At 37.9% G+C, this 24225-nt stretch overlaps 2 protein-coding genes across 3 annotated transcripts in view; both read right to left on the bottom strand.

The window, feature by feature from the left end:
* Positions 1-266: 266 nt before the first annotated feature.
* The window catches only part of AKAP7 (A-kinase anchoring protein 7), a 143206-nt gene continuing 119247 nt past the window's right edge, over positions 267-24225 (bottom strand). Inside the window, 1 exon segment of the mRNA XM_047734226.1 lies at positions 267-1396. Coding sequence (XP_047590182.1) covers positions 1191-1396 — 206 coding nt within the window. The 3' untranslated portion in view covers positions 267-1190.
* LOC125102754 (A-kinase anchor protein 7 isoforms alpha and beta-like) overlaps positions 1450-24225 on the bottom strand; it is a 39648-nt gene continuing 16872 nt past the window's right edge. For both annotated transcript variants that reach the window (XM_047734227.1, XM_047734228.1), the window contains one exon: positions 1450-2276. In XM_047734227.1, the coding sequence (XP_047590183.1) occupies positions 2080-2276 (197 nt within the window). In that variant the 3' untranslated portion in view covers positions 1450-2079. The remainder of the gene's footprint in view (positions 2277-24225) is intronic.

The following is a 24225-nucleotide window of genomic DNA, read 5'->3' as shown; positions in this document are numbered from 1 at the left end:
CACGTAATTAGCAGTTTGTGGGATGCTATTTAGATTTTCTTTGCATTCAAAATTCTGTTGTTAATTCTCTGTGAAGCTGACTGACTTGAGGTGATTTAAAAAATCTGAAGTTGAAGGTGTTCCGGCAACTGCTATCTGAGCATGAAGGAGAAGGGCATAAATAAAGATGAAGAAACACTACAACCACCCAAGCGCCTGTTTATGACTTCCTTTTACCAGCACAAAGCCAACAACTTCCAAGAAGGAGTAAAAGAGTGAGAGGCAACAAGGGAAAACCATACATTTATTAAGAGGCATGAAAATGCATAAACTCATTTATAAATAAATGTCGAATTTACCCAGTGAAAAAATAGCTAAAATCCATGAGTGAACTGGATTTTACATTTGAAATGATTACATATTTGATCTCCAATTTCCCCTCCACTGTGATGTCTTAGTAGCAACAATTTTGCAATGACTATAGAAAAAGCTGTTACCAAGATTTTCATATGGGGGGAAATTTTTCAAGAAGTCTTTAAAAATGAACCAGTGCAAACAAATTCAGATTATAAGGGATACAGTAAGTCCTAGGGCTTATCTTCAGAAGAGTAGAAAATAAAAATCCCAAACATTTATTCATTAAGAAATGAAAAAGCAAACTACATTTTGATCATTGAAAAATAATACATATGGATATTATAAAACATTCTTAACCAGTTATAATAATTACACTTAGAAATGTTCATTCAAGTACTAGTGTGTTCAATAAACATTCTAATTCCCATTAAAAGTTACACTAGGTATAGACTTGTGTGGACAATTACTACTTCTGATTTAATAACGACAAAAAATCACATCAACAGAAGGCAAGTGCCCCTTAAAGTACAGTATATTTTTTATGTAAATGATTTTTCACAGTCTGTATGTGTTATCTGTGAGAACCCAAGGAACATCTCACGACAGCTAATTAAGTCCTTTCTATAAAGTAACTCGATATTACAGAAACAAACATGCTAAAACTTAACAAGTTTAGCTTTAAAAATAACCAAGCTTAATCCGTTTTCTTTGGTAAGAAATTGTTAATTCCTTACCAAATTTTGGTTTCCTGTTGTGTAGACACTATCAGGACACTTCTTTGGTATTTACCAAAGAGCTATGAAATACTCTCACAACATTTCATTGACTAGGGTACCATGATAGCAATGCAGAGCTTATGCCAAATTTGCACTGAAATCAACCTGGTTTCCTTGATTACTGTTGTTAACAGATCTTCCTTCAAAAAGCTCCCTCCTAATCCTGGCCTGAGTCTCAGGCTTTAACAAAAGTTCCTTTATCTGTTTCACTTTGGACTTCAGACTCATCCTTTCTCGGTGCAAAGCTTCATTAATTAAGTCCCGGAGTCCAATAGGTTTCTTGCCTAGGGAAAAAAAGATTATATAATACATTTTACAAACAAATGTCAGTGAAAAATATGAAATATGGCACACTGACTTATCAAAAGAAGGTTAAAAGAAACCTTTAAGATGTTGCCCACGTTTTGTAGAAAAGGCTGCATTTTGCCAAAAATATATCATTTGCGTGAAACCAATTTACTGTAAATAAAAATCACTGCAGAGCAACAGCAGACGGACGACAGACGTGAGACATTAATGACCAACAGCATGGACAACGAATTCAACAGTGATTGTTTTACACTTAGCACTTGTTAGCTGTGTGTGTGTTTTGGCCTCAGATAAAGTGGTCAAGTGCCCTGTTAAGCAATATAAATGGCAGTATTCCAGTGACGGCCAGGTCCCTTCCATGGCCTCTAATTTGAGTCCACGAGGCATAACCCCAAGTTCCCTCTCCCTCGGCCATGGCGGAAGGCAAGTGAAACCTGGGCCATTCTTCTGGAAGTTAATTTCCTCTGCTAGTCCCAGCACTCCACTTCTCTTCTGTTGTGTTTCAGAAATGCAAACATATTGATCATGAAAGTCGTAGGCAATCTCCACGGATTGGACAAGAGACACTGAAACAGCACAATGCAAATTAATCCGTTGACTCAGCAGAGGGGAGCGGGATGCTTCTCATGGAGCCGCGGGGCCTGCCTGCATTGGGCTCTCATTTCCTGTTGTTGTCACTGTCAGTGCCATTCCTATCAGCCTCTTGAGTTTTCACAGAGCTCCCATCCCCTGGCTTGCTTTTGTTCTGTGTTTCTTCCAGATACTGCTGGACAGCCTTGAGCACCGCGTTCTCCACCAGCCTCTTACTGAGCCTTACCAGTTCAGCGTCATCGGGCTCACCTCCATTCTTATCACCTACATTCCACAATAGAGAAGAGAGGTCACTGAGGTCATAGTGCCACAGACACTCGGCATGCAGGGGCCGCTACTTCGCTTAAAGAGCGCAAGCATCCTTTCAATCTGGTAATTTGGATCTATAAATCCAAGAACACTGGCGTGGCTTTTCATTTGGTATTTGCAGAAACAGGAAATGGCCCATTCCCGAAGATTTCAGATTGAAAAGTAGTTTGTTAACCCCAATCTAAAAATACGCCACCTTGCCATGCTCGAAGCTTCCCATTTCTAGAATTTTTGTTCTTCTCTCATCCAAGGTTATTTGCTACTATAAAAGTCCATGTGCCCACCACCTGGAGCCTCAGGCACGTGAATTCACCAGCTAGAGCTGCATCTGCTTTCCCTTCATCACCATCAAATGTCAGGTGATCAAGATTTCCCAATCAACTAACTACTTAAATCACTAGTTTTTTAAATGTTTGGCCCATAGGTTGGTTGTTAATAAACTCTCACCACTCCCAGGAAGACAATGGCTGTTACTACTGCTAGGAACTATTTCAAATAAGCTTGTAAAAACTACTACTCCTTTTACTCTCAGTGCTATCACTGCAATTTAAGAAATAAGAAACTCGTCCAGAGTTAGGATGACAATAGTAAATTACTAGATGTTAATACTTTATGGCCACGGGCCACTTGGGTGGCTCAGTTGGTTAAGCGTCTGTCTTCTGCTCAGATCATGATCCCAAGGTCCTGGGATCAAGTCCCACATCGGGCTCCCTGTTCAGCAGGGAGCCTGCTTCTATCCTCCCCCTTGCTCTTGTTCTCTCATTTGCTTGTTCTCTCTCTTTCCCTCTCAAATAAATAAATGAAATCTTAAAAAATTTCTTTATGGCAATTTTATTTTCCTGATAGTTATGATGAAGGTTTAATTATTCCATCTTTCATTATACTGTAAAATGGCTGTTTTTCATCTATTTCTCCTGTGCTAGACATTTCCCACTCCCTCTCTTCCTTGTCTCCATTAACTGGGAAAAAAACACAAGGAGCTCATCTCTCATGCCATTCAGTCCCTCATTTACTTCTACCGAGTTGCTAGCCCCGGAAAATAGATGACTAGAGGCAAAGACATTCAAGCACCTAAAAAATTATAAACAAATACTAACAGATCACAAGTGAATGACAAACAGCGATATAGTAACAGTATGGGACTTCAATATTCTACTTTCAACAATGAATAGATCATTCAGACAGAAAACCAACTGGGCTTGAACTGTACTTTAAACCAAATGGACCTAAAATATAGTAAACATAATACACAGAACATCCATAACATACCATAACAGTATGGTATTAGAATAAAAACAGAAACAAAGACCAGTGGAGCACAATCTAGAGCCCAGAAATAAGCTCATGGAAATATCGTCAACTAATATTTGACAATGGAGTCCCCCTGACCCCCCCAAAAAAAAAACAATGGCCAAAGGATATGCTCTTCGATAAATGGTGCTTGAAAGACTGGACATCCACATGCAAAATAATGAAACGGGACCCCTATCTCATGCACACTCACAAACATTAACTGGAAATGGAATAAGGACTTAAAATAAGAACTAAAACCAGAAAACTTCTAGAAGAAAACAAAGGAAAAAAAACTACTTGACATTAGTGTTGGGTGATTTTTTTGGATGACACCAAAGAGCAAGCAATGAAAGTAAAAATCAGCAAGCGGGACTATCTCAAATTAAAAAATCTCCTCCACAGCAAAAGAAATAATCAACAAAATGAAAAGCAATCTACAGAATAGGAGGAAATATTTGCAAATCATATATCTGATAAGGGGTTAATATTCAAAATACATAAGGAACTTATTCAACTCAATAGCAAAAACACAGACAATCCAACTTAAAAATTGGCAGAGGATGTAAAGAGACATTTTTCCAAGTAAGACATACAAATGGTTCACACGTACATGAAAAGTACTTAGTATCTAATCACCAGGGAAACGCAAATCAAAACCACAGTGAGCTATCACCCCAAACCTATTAAATAGTTATTATCAAAAAAATAAGAGGTAACAAATACTGTCAAGGATGTGGAAAACAGGGACTGTTGATGGAAATATAAATTGGTGTAGCTATTATTGAAAACAGTATGGCATTTCCTCAAAAAATTAAAAATAGAATTACCATATGATCCAGTGATCCCACTTCTAGGTATATATCTGAAGAAGATGAAATCACAATCTCAACAAGCTCTCTGAGCTCCCTGTTAATCACAATATATCTCATAAGAGCTAAGACAAGAAAACAACCTAAGTGTACAACGATGAATAGATAAAGAAGATGAAATGAGGTATTTATGTAAAATGAAGGACATTTAAAAAAAAAAGCCATAAAAAGAAGGACATCCTGCTATCTGTGACAACATGGATGGAACTTGCGGGCATTATGCTAAGTGAAAGAAGTAAGACAGAGAAAGACAAATACTGTGTGGTCTCATTTATATGTGGAATCTAAAAACACTGAACTCAAAGTAGCAGAAAGTAGAATGGTGGTTGCAAGAGACTGAGCAGGGCTGAAAAATGAGGAATGTTGGTCAAAGGGAGCAGATTTCAATTAAAAGATCAGTAAGTTCTGGGGATCTAATGGACAGCATGGCATTATAGTTAACAACACTGTATCATACACATGAATGCTGCAAGAGGATAGAGCTTTAATGTTCTCACTATACCAATAACAAAATATAATTATGTGAGGTAAAGGATGTGTTCACTAATGTCTTTGTGGCAAACATTTTGCAATATATAAGTGTGTCAAATCATCATTAAACTTACACAATGTTATATGTCAGTTATATCTCAATAAACCTGGGGAAGAAAAAGAAGCAATGAGACTGCTCACACATAAAGGTTGGCTCAGTTTTAGATTATCACCCAAGGACTCCGGAAAGCAAATGTCCAGTGTTGCACTTGCATCCTTAGGTATGGGACAGGTGGTTACTAAGGGTATAAGCTGGAGGATGGATAATTATTTTCTATCCTTACATGACAGGGATTGAACTACAGAAACACATATGCTCAGGGTGAGAACTAGTCTCCAACCCTCCTTCTGAGCCCCACCATTTCTATTTAACACATGTCCAGGACCAACTCTGTTTATAACCATCATTCCTAGCAACACCCAGGAAGATGGGAGAGAGCCTAAAGACTCTTCTAGACTACCTGCTACCAAGGGAAGCCCTTAGCAACTGCTTTTGCCTCAAAAGCAGTGATATGGCACTCCAGATCCATCATTAAAAGTTCTAGAAAGAGCATCTGTGGTGTAAAATATGCTTAGAATTGAGTAAGCTTCAACTCCATAATATCTACATAGAAGTTACTGAACATAAATATGTCAAAAGGAAGATAAAGAAATTCATTACTGATACCACATTTGGGGGTAATTTAAGATCATTTTTATTAGTAAGAATGAATGAATATATTGTGTAATACTGAAAGGATTTTACATTAATCTTACAAGATAGTGTTTATACTGTATTGCTGATACCTCCAAATGTGTTTCCTATCTGGAACTATTTGTATAATGGCTCTTCAAACTTAAGAGGGTGGGGCGCCTGGGTGGCTCAGTGGATTAAGCATCCAACTCCTGATTTAGGCTCAGATCATGATCTCAGGGTGGTGACACTGAGCCTTGCATCGGATTCCATGCTCAGCAGTGAGTCGGCTTGAGATTCTCTCTCTCCCTTAGCCCCACACCTGCCATTTTATGCTCATGCACTCCCTCTCACAGAAAACAAAACAAAACAAAACAAAAAAAAAAAACCATAAAAACACTTAAAAAGGGAAAATCAAGCTGCAAATGAAGGAAACTCTAAGTACCCTTCAAAACACCAGAAATGACTGCATCCATCATCCTACTGATGCTGTGCGCCTAGACCAAAGAACCTGTTCCTCTGGGCTGTCCCCTACCCTCCACGGCTTTAACATCAGTCAAGATATCACTGATCCTCAGTAAGACAGCTGGGCTGTATTGGAGTTTAATCATAACTCATTCTGTAAGATGCCTCAGGTCAAAAAAAAAAATGTGTGTTTCTGAGATTTTTCTGGGTCTGCTATGAAGTGTTTCCACTACTTAAGAGATTAAAAACACAAAAACCTTCCTACAAAAAGCTAATTTTCCCTTCTGAGTTTCCTATTTCTGATTATGCATTTACTATTATCCAAGTCAACCAACCTCAAAATAAGATTGTCACCATCTCTAACGGCTTCATTTCCCTCAACAACCCATTTAATCACCAAGCCCCAGAAATGTGCTTTTCACAATTTCTCCTCTCTTTAAATGCGTCTCTGGTACAATACCTCTAGATTACTATTTCTAAAATGTCCCTTTTAGTCTCCAATGTCTCTATGGGAAAATTTAAACTGGTCTTCCTAAGCTTTCTAGAACTGACCTTTGGTGATCCCCACATGGCTATGCTTCCACTGTGAGCTTCCGCCATCTCCTGAGGAGCCTCGACGTCACCCTCTATTTCTAGATGGCCCTCCCTTTCTCTAATGAAAATCCCACGGCTCCATGAAGTCTTCCCTGAATAACCCAGCCGGAAGTGGCTCCAGGAACTTGGGCTGCAGGGAGAGTACATGGTCATTTGGTCATTCATTCACATAAGCACTAAGGACCTACAAGATACCTGGCTATTCTAGCTTATGGGGACACAGCAGAGGACAACACAAAGTCCTCCTGGTTTTCCTTTCTTATTTTCTTCACAAATTATGAGCCTTGTTTATTAATGTATTTATTCAACAACTACTGATTGAGTGTCTGCTCTGCTAAAGATGGGGTCCTGAGTAAAGAAACCATGTCCTAGGCTTCTTGGTCACCCCTCAATCATGAAGGCTCAACAAGTATTTTTCAGTTCAATGAACTGTGGATTAAAGTCCTTAAAGGACTGTAAGTGTTCCTATCTTGCTATAAGGATAGCACACCTTGGCCAGAAATTTACATTTAGTATTAATTTAAAGCAAAAGCAGAGAATTCCGGAGTAACCCAAATAGTCATGTAAAAATCTCTAACCACCTGGCTTGATAAACCAAGTCAAAATGACAAAATATCCAGCCTATTGGACAAATATTAACCATCTACAATAACTAACCAATCAACCAAAAAAGCAAAGAAATTTATAAATTAATCTTTCAGATCTATCCTGAATCCCACCTTAGGATTTCCACAAAGCACCCTTAAGGCTCTTTACGTCACCTCAAGGAAGATCCTACCAGAAGGTTCATCACAGAGCCCTGAAAGTGTGCAGCAATTCAAAAAGCATGTATCTCCATTCCAATAAGACCTTATTTGTAGTCCCACTTTCAACAGACTTAGTTCAACTTAATTAACAAGAGGCATCTTAAGATTAAAGTTATACTGATTTTTCTTCTGCTTACTACTTGAATAAACATATGTCTCCATAGTGACCCCTAAGATAAATAGCTACTTTCCTTTAATCTGAAGGATAGTTTAAAACAGCATCTCAACATGCCATTGCAAGGTACACAAACTATCTTTTGAAATTTCAACAAAGGTACCCACAAAAAATATTCTCAACCTATGAAGCAAATTATTGATAAAATTTTCTTTCTTGGTCAGGTTGGGTCATTTAATATCATACCTACTTAAAGTGACAGATTAACCTTTGTCCTTGACACTGTTATTTTAGAAGTCTCCCCCAGAATATCTTCAATTTCTTGGGAGAATACGAAAAATATAAAAGAAAGGCAATGGGAAACTCTGTTAAACCCACCAAATATTATTTTTCCCTAAAAGAAGACCTAAACTTTCAACAAATTTCAAGTAAGCAATTCCACACTCTAAGAATTCTAACATCATTAACCCACTGTATGTACCCATGATTCTGTTTTTGTTTATAACACCTGAGATCTCTGATACCAATACAATGTAGAGAGAAAATTTATTTTCGTGGTAAAAAAAAAAAAGAAGTTAATTCCTTTGTAACAAAAATATGTTCTACCTACTAGAATCATTTAAGATCAACATGAATATGGTTCAGCTGTCCTTCTGTGTGAGTTAACTTCTTAATTGATGTCACATAGTGGGCTTCAGGAACACCATTCCCCACCCACCACAAATATCTATTTGTCTTGACAACAATGAATCGTGCTAGGACTGCCTGGGTGGTTCAGTCTGTTCAGCGTCTGACTCTTGGTTATAGCTCAGGTCATGAGCTCAGGGTCATTGGACTGAGCCCTACGTCTGGCTTTGTGTGGAGTCTGCTTGCAATTCTCTCCCCCTTTCTCCCCCTCTACTCCTCCACCCACTCACACTCTCTCCTTTTTCTCTCAAATAAAGATCTGAGTTGGGGGAAATCGGAGGGGGAGATGAACCATGAGAGACTGTGGACTCTGAGAAACAAACTGAGGGTTTTGGAGGGGAGGGGTGTGGGGGTTTGGGTGAGCCTGATGGTGGGTATTATGGAGGGCACGTATAGCATGGAGCACTGGGTGTGGTGCATAAACAATGAATTCGGGAACACTGAAAAGAAATAAAATAAAATAAAATAGAGTAAATCATGCTAAGATGTTCTAAAAGAGAATAAAAAAAATCTTGCTTACAAGTCCAATGCAAGTCCCATGCATTGTCCAAGGGAGAAAGTACAACCATATTCAAAGTACTCAATTGTCCCAATCAAAATCTCAGCGTATTATTTTATGAATATCAACAAACTAATTCTGCAGTTTCTATGGAGAGGAAAAAATAACATAATAGCTAATGCAATACTGAAGAAGGAGAACAAAGTTGGATGACTGACACCTCTCAACTTTAAGACTAGCTATAAAACTCTAACAAGACAGTCTGGTATTGACAAAAGAATAGATAAATATACATCACTGGGACAGAAAGAGAGAGCCCAGAAATAGACCCACACAAAAACAGTCAACTGATCTTTGAAAAACAAGCAAAAGCAATACAATGGGGGCAAAGAGAGTCTCTTTAACAAACAATCCTGGGACAACCGGACATCCACATACACGCAAAATAATGAATCTGGTCACAGACCTCACACCCTTCACAAAAATTAATTCATATGCATCACAGACCTATTATAAAATGCAAAACTATAAAACTCCTAGCAGAAGAGATAAGATAACATCCAAATGACCTTGGGTAAAACAATGGACTTTTCTGCTATAAAACCAAAAATAGCAACCCATGAAAGAAATAACTCATAAGCTAGACTTCAGTGAAATTAAAACCTTTTGCTCTGTGGAAAAAAAAAATGTGAAGCTAATGGGACTACAAGCCACAGATTGGGAGAAAATATTTTTTAAAAGAACTATTATTTAAAATATGAAAAGAACTCAACAAGAACGTCAAAACTCAACAAGAAGAAAACAAACTAACTTTAAAAATGGGCCAAAGATCTTAATAGAAACCTCATCAAAGAAGACCTATAGGTGGTAAATAGGCATTTGAAAAGGTGTTCCACATCATAAGCCATCAGGGAAATGCAAATTAAAACAACAATGAGACATCAGTACACACCTATTAGAATGACCAAAATCCAGAATACTCACAACACCAAATACTGACAAGGAGATGGGGCTACAGAAACTCTCCTTCATTGCTGGTGGGAATGCAAAATATTTCAGCCACTTTGGGAGTCAGTAGATGGCTTCTTACAAAAACAAAACATGTTCTTACCATACAATCAAACAACACAGGCATTAGTATTTACCCAAAGTAGCTGAAAACTTAGGTCCACACAAAAACCTGCCCAAGGATGTTAACAGCATCTTTTTTTAAATGTTAATTCTTTTAGCTCAATTTTGTATTTATTTTGGTTTATAGCATCTTTATTCATAACTGCCACACCTTGAAACCAAGATGTCCTCTGGTAGGTGAATGGATAAACTTTGGTACCTCCAGTTAATGGAATAATACTATTCAGTGCTAAAAAGAAATGAGTTATCAAGCCATAAAATGACACAAAAGAACCTCAAATGCATATTACCAAGTGAAAGAAGCCACCCTGGGAAGGGTACATACTGTATGATTCCAACTATATGACACTGTGGAAAAGGCAAAAGTATGGGCACAGTAAAAGGACCGGTGGTGGGGGTGGGCAGGGGAGAGATGAATAAGTAGAGCACAAAGGATTTTAGGGCAGTGAAAATATTCTGTATGAGACCATAAGGATAGATACACGGCATTATATGCTGGGCTCCGCCCAGAGCATGTACAATACTTAGAGTGAACCATAAAGTGAAGGACGCTGTGGGTGGTAATGATGTATCAGTGTAGCTTCATCAATTGTAACAAAGTATCACTCTGGTGAGAGATACTGATGGTGGGGAAACTATGCATATGTGGGGGACAGAGAGTGTACAGGAAATCTCTGTATCTTCCTCTCAGGTTTTCTGTGAACCTAAAACTCTTCTAAAAAAAATAATATAATAAAGTCTAAATTAAAGAAAAAGTTCTCATTAGCTCACATCCCAACTCTTAGGAACTTCACGTGGTATCTGAAAAAAGGCTTCCTAGGCATCTTCTCATCACTTGCACCATTCCTGCAGCATAATTGTGTCCCCCTTAGCAGTGGATTTTTTTCTCTTTTTGACTGAGCTTACCTTTTCTTTTCATCTACCCAGATAAAAAGAAACGCTAATAGAGATCTGTAGGTTATTTTAAAAACTGGGGTGGCACACTCAACTTCTTGCACACCACTTGCAACTTATCTGTGACAAGGGACAGATCAAGAATTGTTCCCAACAGCACATTTAAACTCACACTGTCCTTGGGCACTTATCCACCCGAAATATTAGCTGTTAACAACCCAGGAAACAGAGTTCCTGTAAATAAAGCTCCCCTCCTCTTGCCGAATACCAAAATTCCTTCCCACCTCCAACATACACACACCAGAAAATTTTAGAAACCATAATACCAAAACTGTATTTTAAATTCTTTCTATAACATAAATTTCAAAAAGAGGGGAAAAAAGCCTTTGTAAGTTTTATTCTGGGTTCAGTAGCACAGATGATGCTGTGTGAAAAATGGACAATCCCCACCCTCCCCAGGGATCCTGGAGATCACTACATTGTAGGTCCCTCCATGTGCCCCACTCTAGCAATTTTTAAATTGGAGAGGGCAGATAGCAAGCAGTTAAACTGAATATCACTAATAGATCTGAGGGGAAACAAAGGGGGGATAAGGTCCCAACAGGCAGTCACCCTAGAGCCTGAGTGGGCCAGGACACGACCCACACAGCCTTGGCCAAAACTGTCATAATGAGAAAGTGTTATGAGGCTCTCAGGCCTTTTGTTAACACAGCTAGTGCTGGCACCTCCAGAGTCTTCACTTCCCTCCATTGTTCCCTAAGTCATAGCCTGAAGCCAACCCATTGATCCACACATCCCTGTAAGAACCTTATAGGATTCTTGCAAAGACTCCAAATCACATGGCTTAGGATGCTTTCTATGACTTGTGCTCCTAAGACCACTCTTCATGCAGTAATATCAGAGAAGTGACAAGACACATTTGCTGGATGTTTGTAGGTCAAGCAGCCTACCAAAGAAAACTTTCCAGACATCATGTAATAATCATCTCTTCTAGAGATTTCTCTTTTTCATCTTCATCTATCTGTAACATCATTTCTCTGAGTCCTTATTTTGATCTACACTGTTCTCTATACAATTTCTATTATAATGCTATCATTACTTATTGGAAGCGTTGGTGATGAGCTAGAATTAAGGGTAGTGATGTGATAGAACTCCTAATATGTGTGTAAGGAGAGAAAAATATACATGTATGAGTTTGAAATCCAATTTTGCTATTTTCTAACTGCACAGCCTTGTTCACAATCTCTCTAAACCTAAATTTCCCTTCAATACGCCACTCGTGAGGATAATATAGCTTGCATTGTTGTTGGAAGCATTAAAGATAAGGTATGGAAAGTGCCTAACATTGCACCTAGAACATAGTAGGCTCTCAAAATATGGTAGGTATTTTATTAGTACATGTTATACATGTATTATGATTAGATCTGAGTTCAATTTATTTTAAGAAGGATGAGCTCAATACTTACTATAAGCCAATCATTAATTCACTCAAACATTTTATTTGGTGCCTACTATGTGTCATCATTAAGTATTTAAAGATAAATAAAATCAGAGCGCCTGAGTGGCTCAGTTGGTTAAGCATCCAACTCTTGATTTCAGTTCAGGTCATGATCTCAGGGTCGTGAGATCAAGCCCCTCATCAGGTTCCACACTGAGTATGGAGCCTCTCTCAAGATTCCCTCTCTCCCTCTTCCTCTGTCCCTGTGTCTCTCGCTTGCTCTCTCGCAAATAAATAAATAAATAAATAAATAAAATCTAGTCTCTGACCACAAAGAAGTCAGTCTAGGAAGATGACCAATAAACAATGATTGTAAAACAACAGGTTAAGGGCTATGATAGAATATGTTCAGGGTCCCATGGAATTGGGAAGGGATAACAAGGTTAATTTTCACAGAGGAGGTATTTCAGCTCAGTGAAGAGGAGTTTCAGGCATGGGGGTAGAGGCAGTAGGAAGGTTTTCCTAGACATAACAAAGGCATGAGTATGTGCGAAGAAGAATGAAAATGCATGATGCAGGTAAGGAACTAGAGGTACTTCCATGGCATAAAGAGTTCAGAGTGTCACGGGGAGTATGGCAGGAGGTATAGGAATAAAGAAGTCTGGAGAGCAAGTACAGATGAAAGGCCTTATGCACCATGCTATGGAGTCTAAGTTCATTCTATAGGCAATAGGCACTTATTACAGAATTTTAAGGATAACATATTTTAGGAAATTCACTGTAATAGCCATGTGGAATATGGAAGAAGTATCTGAAAGGGGTAAAAATAGAGACAAGTTTTTACAGTAGACAAAAAGAGAAACAATGAGAACATGAACTATGGTAGAGACACATTACAGAGACAGTTAAGAAACAGGAAGGAATACTGGGTCAGAGAGCCAATTTAATTAGGAAAGGATTTTAAGGAAAGAAGAAGTGGGGTGTAAAAAAAAAAATATATATATATAAGAAATATGGTAAAAAATGTTTGAAATTCAATAAAAACTTAAACTCTAAACTCAAAAAGCTAAAAAATGTCAAGTTTAAGAAATGTGAAGAAAATCACACCAAGGAAAATCATGATCAAGCTGCTAAAACCAATATTAAGAGAAAATCATAAAAGCAGCCAAAAGAAAAATGATGTATTAACACGGAGGAACAAAGAGAAGGATGATAGCAGACTTACTCATAAGAAACAATGCAAGCCAAAAGACAAGGGTACAATATGTTTAAAGTACTAAAAGATAAAGAAAAGGCAACAAAGAACTCTTAATCCAACCAATTATCTTTCAAAAATGAGGGAAAAAGAAAGATTTTTTCAGACATACAGGTGCTGAGTTAATCATCAGCCAACCAGCACTAGAGGAGATATTAAAGGAAAACTTGAAGCAGGAAAAAAAAAAAATGATACCAGATGGAAATTTGGATCTACTCAAAGACAAGAAAGAACTAAAAACTGTATATATGGTAAATATGTAGGTAAAAATTAAAGATTTTTTCCTCATTCTTAATCTCTTTAAAAGACAAATGTTTTGGGGCACCTGGGTGGCTCACACTTGGTTGAGCGTCCAACTTTTTTTTTAATTTTTAAAAAATATTTTATTTATTTACTTGTCAGAGAGAGAGAAAGCACAAGCAAGGGGAGTAGCAAGCAGAGGGAGACCCAGGTTCCCTGCTGAGCAAGAAGCTTGATGTGGGACTTGATCCCAGGACTGTGGGATCATGACCTGAGGCAGAGGCAGACACTTAACCGACTGAGACACCCAGGTGTCCCGGGTCTGACTCTTGATTTCTGCTCAGGTGATGGTTTTGGGCTTGTGGGCTTGGGCTCTGTGTTGAGCTCTGCGCTGGGTGTGGAGCCTGCTTGAGATTCTCTCTCTCTCTCTCTTTTTCCTTGTGTCTATCCCAGCCTTGCTCTCTCTTTCTCTCTCAAAAACAAAAACAAACAAACAAACAAAAAACCTGTTTAAAATGGAGTTTATAAAATACATAGATATAAAGTACACAGCAGCAATAGCACCAAGACTGGCAGGAAAATGGAAATAAGTGTTGTAAGACTCTTTTGTAAAATGTGAAGCGGCATAGTATCATTTGCAGGCACACCGTCGTAAGTTAAGAATGTGTATTTTAAACCTTAGAGCACCCACTAAAGTAAACATAAAAATTATCACAGCTAATAAACCAATAATAAACACAGCTGGAATACTAAATTCTTAATACAAAATAAGGTCATAAACGAGGAGGAAAAGGAACAATAAGGAGATAGGAAAAGCACAAACAAGGTGGGGTGTTTAAATTCACCCATATTGCTAATCACATAAAACACAGAATGGTCTAAACATTCTAGTAAAATGTTAAAGCTTGTTAATTTGGATAAAAATTAAGAATCAGCTATGATGTCTACCAAAAGCTACTTCAAATATAAAAGGTTAAAGGTAAAAGGATGGGAAGTGATATATCATACTAATGCTACATGGAAGGAAGCTAGAGAGTGAATCAAGCAGAGCAGATTTCAGAAAAAAAGAGTATTACCTGAGATAAAGAGGGACATTTTATAATCTTAAGGAAATCAATTCATCAAGAGATTATAAAAATCCTAAATGTGCATGCAACTAATAGTAAGAGCTTCAAAGTACTTGAAGTAAAACCAGATAGAACTGAAAGGATAATGGATAATCCACAGAGTTAGAGATTTTGAGACCACTCTTACATTGATAGAATAGAGAGAGAGAAGTTCAATAAAAATATAGTAGCTTTGAACACTAGCAACCAAATCCATCAAACTGACAATTATAAAACACTCCACCCAACAACCACAGGGCACACATTCTTTTTAGTATACAGAAAACCTTTACAAAAGGAAATCATATTCTGAGCCATAAAACAAGTCTTGATAGATATAAAATTACCAGCTCATCCAATGCATGTCCCCAAACCACAGTGGAACCAAATAAGAAATCACTAACAGAAAGATACAGATATCTTGAAAGTCCCCAATTATTTAGAAGTTAAACAATACAATTCTAAATAATCCATGGAATAAAGAAGAAATTTAAAAAATTAGAAAATATTCTGAACTGAATGAAAATTAAAACACATCAAACTTATAGAATACAGCTAAAACTGTACTTAGGGAAATTTATAACATTTTATGCTTAGATAAGAAAATAAGAAAGGTTAGTCTCAAATTGGTGATCAAAGCTGCCACATTAAAAACACAGGGAAAGAAAAGCAAATTAACCCCAGGTAAACAGAGAGAAAGAAATAATAAAGATAATAGTAGAATGAAATTAAAAAAAAAAAATACACAATAGTGAAAAAGCAAAAAAACCAAAGGCTGGCTCTTTGGGGAAAAAAAAAAAATTGATAAGATTGAGAACTCTACCCAAACTGATCATGAACAAAAAACCAGAAGATATGTATTACCAATATCAGGAATGGGTGAGGGAATACCACCATCAACTGTACAAACATAAGAGGATAATAAGGAAATACTATGAACAATTTTATGCCAACAGATGCAACAAACTAGATGGAATGAGCAAGTTCCTTAAAAGAAACAAACTACCTGATTGTTCAAGGAGAAACAGGTAAGTTAAATAGCTCTATTAAAGAAATTGAAATTATAGTGGAAAAAAAAAAAAAAACTTTTGGGCTCATGGGTGGCTCAGTCAGTTAACTGTCTGCCTTTGGCTCAGGTCATGATGTCAGGACCCTGGGATCCAGCTCCAGATCTGGGGAGTCCCTGCTCACTAGGGAGTCTGCTTACTCCTCTTCCACTGCCCCTCCCCCTCCTCATGCTCGCTCTCTCTCTCGCTCTCTCGCTCTCTCTCTATCATAAATAAATAAAATCTTTCCAAAAAAAATCTTTCAACAGATGGTCCCACTGTTGGTAAATTCTACCATGTATTTAAGGAAGAAATTTAACCGATTCACAAAATCTTCTGGAAAATAGGAGAAAGAGAACAATTCCCAATCCATTCTTTGATATCTAAGCCAGACAGACACTGTGAGAAAAGAAAACTATAGAATAGTACCTCTCACAAATAGAGACACAAAAACCTTTGCGAAAATACTGCCATATCAAATATAGCAATGCATGGAAAACATAATATATCAGAACTAAGAGGAGTTTATTCCAGAAATGCAAGATTGAGTTAACATTTGAAAATCAGTATAATTCACCATACTAACAGACTAAATAGAGAAATACAATCATCTCAATATAGTCAGAAAAAGAATTTAACAAAATTTAATACTCATTCATGATAAACATCATGATAAACACTCTTAGCAAACTAAAAGTAGAAGGAAATATTCTTAGGCTTAAAAGGGCTTCTATGAAAACCTATAGCAAAGTCATATTACTGGTAAAATGCAATGATTTTCCCCTGAGGTCAGGCACAATATAAAAGATCTGCTCTCACTAGTACTACTCAGTGTTCTACCACAGGTCGTAGCCAATGCAATCAGACATAACAACAACAGAAACAAGTAAAAAGCCTCTTAACTGAAAAAGAAGTAGTAAAACTATCTTCATTCTCAGTGTATATGATCATCTATCTAGAAATCCTAAAGAATCTACAAAATTATGTTCAGCAAGGTCATAGGATGCAAGGACTATATTTTTAAAAGTCAATTGTATTTCTATATACTAGCCACAAACAACTGAAAATTGAAAATTTTAAAAATATTTTTAGTAGCATAAAATGTAAAACACTTAGGGATAATTCAACAAAATACACTTTGTATACACCACAAAATTTCCTGAGAAAAATTAAGTAAGACCTAAATAAAGGTCTAAAAGTAAGACCTAAATAAAGGAAAAAAAAAAACTATACTCATTGATCAAAAGATAAAATATTGTTCAGATGTCAACTAACCTTCAATTGTTCTACAGATGCAAAGCTGTATCAATCATAACCCCAACAGGATTTTTCATAGAAATTGACAAAGTAATTCTGATGTATATGAAAATGTATCAGGAAGATATAAAAGGTATTAGAATAGTCAAAACATTTTTTTTAAAAAGAGCAAAGTTGGAAATCTTGTATTACCTGACCTATTATGAAGCTACAGAAATAGAGATAGTGTGGGTATTGATATAAAGACAGATATATAGATCAATGAAACAAAACAAAAAATCCAGAAATAAGCTCACAAACATATGGCCAATTGATTTTCACAAAGGTGGCAAGATAATTCAACACAGAGAGAATAATATTTTCCAAAAAATGGTTCTGGGGCTCCTGGGTGGCTCAGTGGGTTAAGCGCCTGCCTTCAGTTCAGGTCATGATGTCAAGATCCTGGGATGGAGCCCTGCTGGTCAGGCTCTCTGCTCAGTGTAGAGTCTGCTTTTCTCTCTCTCTCTGCCTCTCCCCAATCACCTCATGCTATCTTACTCTCAAATAAATAAAATGTTTAAAAATGTGCTAGGACCATGGTACAGGCATATGTTTTAAGAGAAACTTGCCCCTTATCTCACACCATATATAAAAATAATAAAAATGTTAAAAATATAATGTTAAAAATGTTAAAAATAAAAATGTTAAAAATAAAATGTTAAAAAATGTGCTAGGAGCATGGTACAGGCATATGCTTTAAGAGAAACTTGCCCCTTATCTCACACCATAAATAAAAATAAACTCATAATGAACCACAGAACTAATATAAGAGCTAAAAGTACAAAGTTTCTAGAGGAAAATACAGAACTTTTTAAGTGACCTTGGATTAGGCAAAGATTCTTAAATAGGATCTCAAAAACAAAATCTACCAAAATAAACAAAAGGGGGATAACTTGGACTTCATCAAAATGTAAAACTTCTTCTCTTCTTAAGACATTGTTAAGGGGAAAAAGGCAAACCACAGGATGGGAGAAAATACTTGCAAGTTATAGCCATTAAAAAATGTGTATCCAGAATACAAAAAGAAGTCTCATAACTTAGTAAGAAGACAAAGAAAAAACTTTTAAATGGCCAAAAGAATTGAAGAGTTGTTTCACAAAGGATATACAAATGGACAATAAACATGTGAAAAATGAACAACATCATTAGCCATCAGGGAAAGGTAAATTAAAATCACAAAGAGATACCATCACTCACCTGCTAAAATTAAAATTAAAGACTTAACAATGTAAGTGTTGGTGAGGATATATAGCAACTGGAACTCCTTCCTGTTGGTGGAAAAGCAAAAATGGCATAGCAATTTGTAAAAACAGTTTGGAAATTTCTTTTTTTTTTAAATTATTATTATTTAATTTATTTATTTGAGAGAGAGAGAGAGCACAGGTAGGGGGGCATCAGAGAGAGAGGAAGAAGCAGACTCCCCACAGAGCAGGGAGCCTGATGTGGGGCTCCATCCCAGGACCTGGGATCATGACCTGAGCTGAAGGCAGATGCTTAACCGAATGAGCCACCCAGGTGCTCCCAGTTTGGAAATTTCTGATAAAAACTGTTCTTATGAAAGTGGGCCATATTCTTGCCATGTAACCAGCAATCTCATTGCTAGATAGAAATGAAAACAAATGAAATGAAAGCATATGGTTACACAAAAACCTATACATAAATGTTTGTCCTAGCTTTACTCCTAATTTCCCCAAAACCACCCAAATATATCCTTCAGCTGGTAAAAGAACCAAGAGGCTGTGGTACAACCACACAACAGTATAGTACTCAGCAATACAAAGGAATGAATTCTGATACATCAACAACACAGATGAATCTAAAATCCCTTATACTAAGTGAAAGAAGTCACAGTCAGTAGACCTCATAATGTAGGATTTCACTTTCATGACATTCTGGAAAAGGCAAAACCATTGGTATTGGAACTTGCCAGGAGCTGGGAGAGGGCAGGGGTTGACTTTAAATGGGCACTAGAGGACTAGGCGGAAAAGGGAACACTTCCCAGTCTTGATCGTGATAGTGGTTATATGACCCTACATGTTGATTTCAACTCCCCAAACTGTATACAACACACACAAAGAGTGAATTCTGTTATATGTCAATGACACCTCAGTTTTAAACAACACTAAGGAGAACAATTTCTTCCTCATGATGAGGGACAATGTCGGGGTCTACTGGGGTTACCATGTGGACTCGGCAATAAGGAAATCCTGGTGCCCTGTCCCTGTTGGTAGTTAGTACGTAGCTGGTAACATGAATGATTTCCTCAGCTCTTCTCTCTGCTCTAAGGTAAGGCATTTCCCCCGTACTACCTGAAATCTCTCATGGCTGCATGCTTCAGATTCTCCATTGCCTTCCTCCTGAATCATTTTTCTTCTGCTGTGCTCAATATCAAAATTTGAAAAATAATTTCCAGTGTAATGAACAGGGGTGGTTTCTGAGCATGAATGAAACCCAAATCATTTTAATTTTCCCCTTCAGTGTACACAACATGTATCATTTGGTCCAATCTGCTCAGAGAGAACAAACTCATATGGCAACCAGATCCTGATGGACAAGTGATCACTGTCACTCTGTTGTTGACATCTGTATCCAAGGGACACAGGACACACCGTGGGTTGTTTTGTTCACTTATTTTGCCTTGTATTGTTTCTAAGCTGTTCCCTATCACAAAATGCTCTCTATTATGTAGAGACCATGGGCTTTTTTCTCCCTGAATTTTGATTCTTGTACTGGAATGTAAGGCGTTCTCAATATCCCTATTTTGCTCAAGGACCACTATACATCATTTTGTGCAAAACTGATTGGGAAGTGCCATTTAAGCAGGAATAAAAGCAGCAGAGATTTCAAACACAAGCCCTGGTACAAAGGAGTATCAACAGAAGTATGGTTATCCCTGGAAAGTGTATTCTTAGGGAGGAAATAAATGGTAGTTTCAACCGTGTCAAAAGCATCATGATCTTGTCTGGCAGAAAAATAAGGGGGCTAGAAAATGAGCATTGCTTTAAATTGTAAAACTTACCATGTTCATGTGATTTTTTTTATCATCTTAATATTTAAGAGAGTTTACATAAAACAGGGCCACCTGGGTGACTCAGTCGGTTGAGCATCCAACCCTTGGTTTTAGCTCAGGTCATGATCTCAAGGTCACGGAATCCAGCCCCACATCAGGCTCAGCGCTCCGTGCAGAGTCTGCTTGAGATTCGCTCTCTCCCTCCTATTCCCTCTGACCCTTACCCATCTCTCAAATAAATAAATAAAATCTTTTTAAAGAGAGTTTAACATAAAACTTAAAAGCAGAACGAGCTAGGATTAATTTTCCCTTGTTGGGCTGACACACCTGCCCTTGTTAACACATACTTCTCTTCCTGGGCTCATATACCAGGCTAGGAGTTGATTCAAGCAGAAATAAAGGCCACTTTCCTGATCTAGAGGCAACGTTCACCAAGGCAGATCAGCAGCATAAATGCTGCCCTGGATCTAATCTGGTGAAATAAACTGTAACTGTAGATACCACTTTGCCTCTTTTACAAGCAATCAGGACACACCCGGATCAAAGGTCCCCCAGAGTGAGCAAATCCACCCTGGGCCTGTCCGGAATGCTTCCCTCCATTCATTTAGATAACACTTCACACTTTTCAAAGCGCTTTCAGAAACATTGTTGCATCCCATTCTCCAAGGAACCTCTTGTGGTAAAAGTGTTATTCTTCCCAAATTAAAAGCAAGAACAATGAGACACAAGAGGTTACACAAACTAAAATCACAGAGTAGAAGTGACAAAAATGTGACATTCTCACTCAGAATCAGGTAGGACACCCGCCCCCAGGCAGATTTCCCACAGCTCTCTGGCGCACTCACACCCCAGGAAGGGATGGTACACAGGAGAGAAACAGCACATAATTTAATGGTTGGTTAGTTGGAAGAAAAAACAAAAACAAAAACAAAAAAACCAAGAAATTTAGAAAATTTCACTCTCAGATTAAGATTTTGATACTAAATAATGGATATTGATTAATGTAGCATAATCCCTTCCTTCTGTCTCCCATCCTTCCTTCCTCCTTCCTCTCATCTTCCCTTCCACACAAGGTTCCATGAGCTCCGTCTTTGTTGTGATACGCCTTTGCTGCTATGAACACAGAAATTCCTCCAACATGAGCCCTGCCTTTAGAAGACCTGCAATGGAGCAGAGGTAGAAGCACGTCTTCAGAGATAAAGAAGAGATCGTGAATGCCAAGAAGGAAAGGTGTACAATATAGAGTGGGTACACAGAGTGCAGGCAATTCTAACTCGGGGAAAAATATCACAAGAAAGGATGCCTGAGCTGGATCTTCTAAGTGTTTCTCAGCAGGGCCAGGGAAGAAACGACATGACGGCGGGGGAAGTGGGAGACCAACCAGCTTGCTCAGGTAACTGCAGCACTTGGGCTAGCATAAAGTGACTGGTTAGTAGGAGGGAAGGAAAATGGTGAAGCTGGAAATGGACCCGGGGAGACATTATGAAGACTCCTACAGGGCATCCCATCATTTATTTCTACACAAGTCATTTAGTCTTGTCTTTAAGGAATTCCTTATTTTAACCCATGAGGTATAATGTTAAAGATAATTAGATCTTCGCATTTCTGCTGATGTTTAAAACCATAAACTTGGGTCTAAGAATGTCCCTATTATTTTATAGGAAAACAACAGCTATGCCACTAACCTACGATTATACTTCATTTTGTTTTAGGTTCAACACAAATAACTAGCCCTTAAGTTCAGTGAGACAGACTAAAATACAACTGTAACTACAATGTGATCAAGGGCATCATAAATACTTCAATATAATAGAATTAAATAAATAATATTTTAAAAAATTATTCAAAATATAGCTCCTTTTAACTCAGTTGCCTAATCCCAAACCAAACCCTTTTGGATGAGACTGCAGAATGCATTTTATACTACAAGATTTTCAATCTGATTACTCAACAAGCTAGCACATAAGGTCACACACAGGACAAATTGCCACTGTTTTTTTTCTTTGATGGCTTCCAAAACCTAGTTTTTAAAGTCTGACCGATAAAAATTCAGGTATACAAAACTATCTGGTCAGTGTATTTTGCTTGTGAATACTGACCAATCAGGTATTATAAAAGCAACAATAGTCGGTCAGAGAATACATGATCCTAAAGAAAAGTTGAAAATGATTAATCATTACAATAAAATCAGAGGGGTGCCTGGGTGGCTCAGTCGGTTAAGCGTCTGATTCCTGATCTCAGCTCAGGTCTTGATCTCAGCGTTGTGAATTGAAGCCCCACATTGGGCCCCATGCCCATTGTGGACTCTACTTTAAAAAAACTTTAAAAATAAAATAAAATAAATAAAATCAAGAAAAATACAATTTAAAGTTATCCTTAGCCATTCTTCAGGGCATATAACAAAATGAATAAAGAAACTGAGCATACTGGTGAGCACTGAATTCTGAGCACTGGACCCTGTTTCTCCAACTGTAAAAGGGGCCAGGCATCCTGCTCTGCTGTCCCCACAGACTGTTGAGAGACTCCGAGGGGACAGTGTGAATTCCTAAAGAGAAAGAGGAGCCAAGAAGCGATGTCTCCACTTACCCTCACCTCCTGACCAAGCCAGCCCTGGCCGCCCCCCCTTCCTCACACACGCCTTGCCTTACTGCCAACTTGTGTTCATTAACATAGTCTCATTACTCATGTAAACAAACAAACAAACTGAAGCTTGGTGAATTCACACATTTATTGCTTTAGCTTTAGGAAGAATGACTGAAGAAAGTAATTTAGGATATACTTTTCTTTTCTCAATGACCTATGACTATCAATTTACTAGAGGCTTCCAGAAAGCACTCAGATGGAAATGAAATGATTTTAAAGTTCTCTTTGGTGATATCTACTATTCATTAAAGTTCTTTGAGGGGCATCTGGATGGCTCAGTTGGTTAAGCCTTTGCCTTTGGTTCAGGTCATGATCTCAGGGTCCTGGGATCGAGTCCCACATCGGGCTCCCTGCTCGGTAGGAAGACGGCTTCTCCTTCTACCCCTCCCTCTGTGCTCGTCTCTTCCTTTCTCTATCTCTCTCTCAAATAAATACATAAAATCTTTTAAAGTTCTTTGAACATATGAATTCTTACAATAGGAAATTAAACTGGCATTTACACTTGCTGAATAATGCACTAATAGCATGTAAATGTAAATTAACTCATTTCTTGTATCAGTTGATGTTTGATCTTGATCTCCAAGTATGGAAGAACTGTTTCCAGCAAAGGAGTCTCAGGTCTGGGTAAGAAACCAGCCTACGAGTCCCAAGGTGGACAAAGAACAATCGGTGTCACACTGGGCTTCCTCACCGGGCTACCCCCATGGCAAGCCTGATGTCCCCGGGGAAAGCAGGGCACCAAAACACAGTTAGAAGGTCCTCCTTCTCAGAGATCAGAGAGGAGACTGGTCTTGTCCAGTGTTTTTCTCAGAAGAGTAAACCAGAGCCTGTCCCTCCTATAGCTGCTTAGAGTGTCTTCTCAGGAGCCTCAGAGGATGAGGAGCAATCCTCCTCATCACCAGCTCCTTCAAAGACCTAGTGTCCTGCATCTGGGGTCCCAAGACTCTACATACCCATGTTTTCAGAACACCTAACATTACTTTACTTAGTTGTAACAATCCTATTTGTGGCACCTTTTAATACTAATAAGCCTATCTAATATTAAGTGCCTATTACGTGTCTGCCTTTTTTCCCCCACACATTTAAATCAAAAGCTTACTATTATTATCACTATTTTACCTATGAGGAAAACCAGGGGTCAGAAAAGCCAAGAGACTTGCTCAAGTCCATGCAACTAAATATGGCAAAGTCAGGACACTTTCGCCATCATACCACGATGCTGCTCCATATCTGATAATGGGAAATTATTCCATGATACTTCCTGTGATGTCTTTAGCACTGCAACGAGACTTCCAACTAGAAAACATTTATGA

This window comes from Lutra lutra, chromosome 6 (genome assembly GCF_902655055.1).
Source record: "Lutra lutra chromosome 6, mLutLut1.2, whole genome shotgun sequence".
Taxonomy (NCBI): Eukaryota; Metazoa; Chordata; class Mammalia; order Carnivora; family Mustelidae; genus Lutra; species Lutra lutra.
Note: the sequence above shows the minus strand (reverse complement) of the source record. Positions and strands in the feature narration are given on the sequence as shown.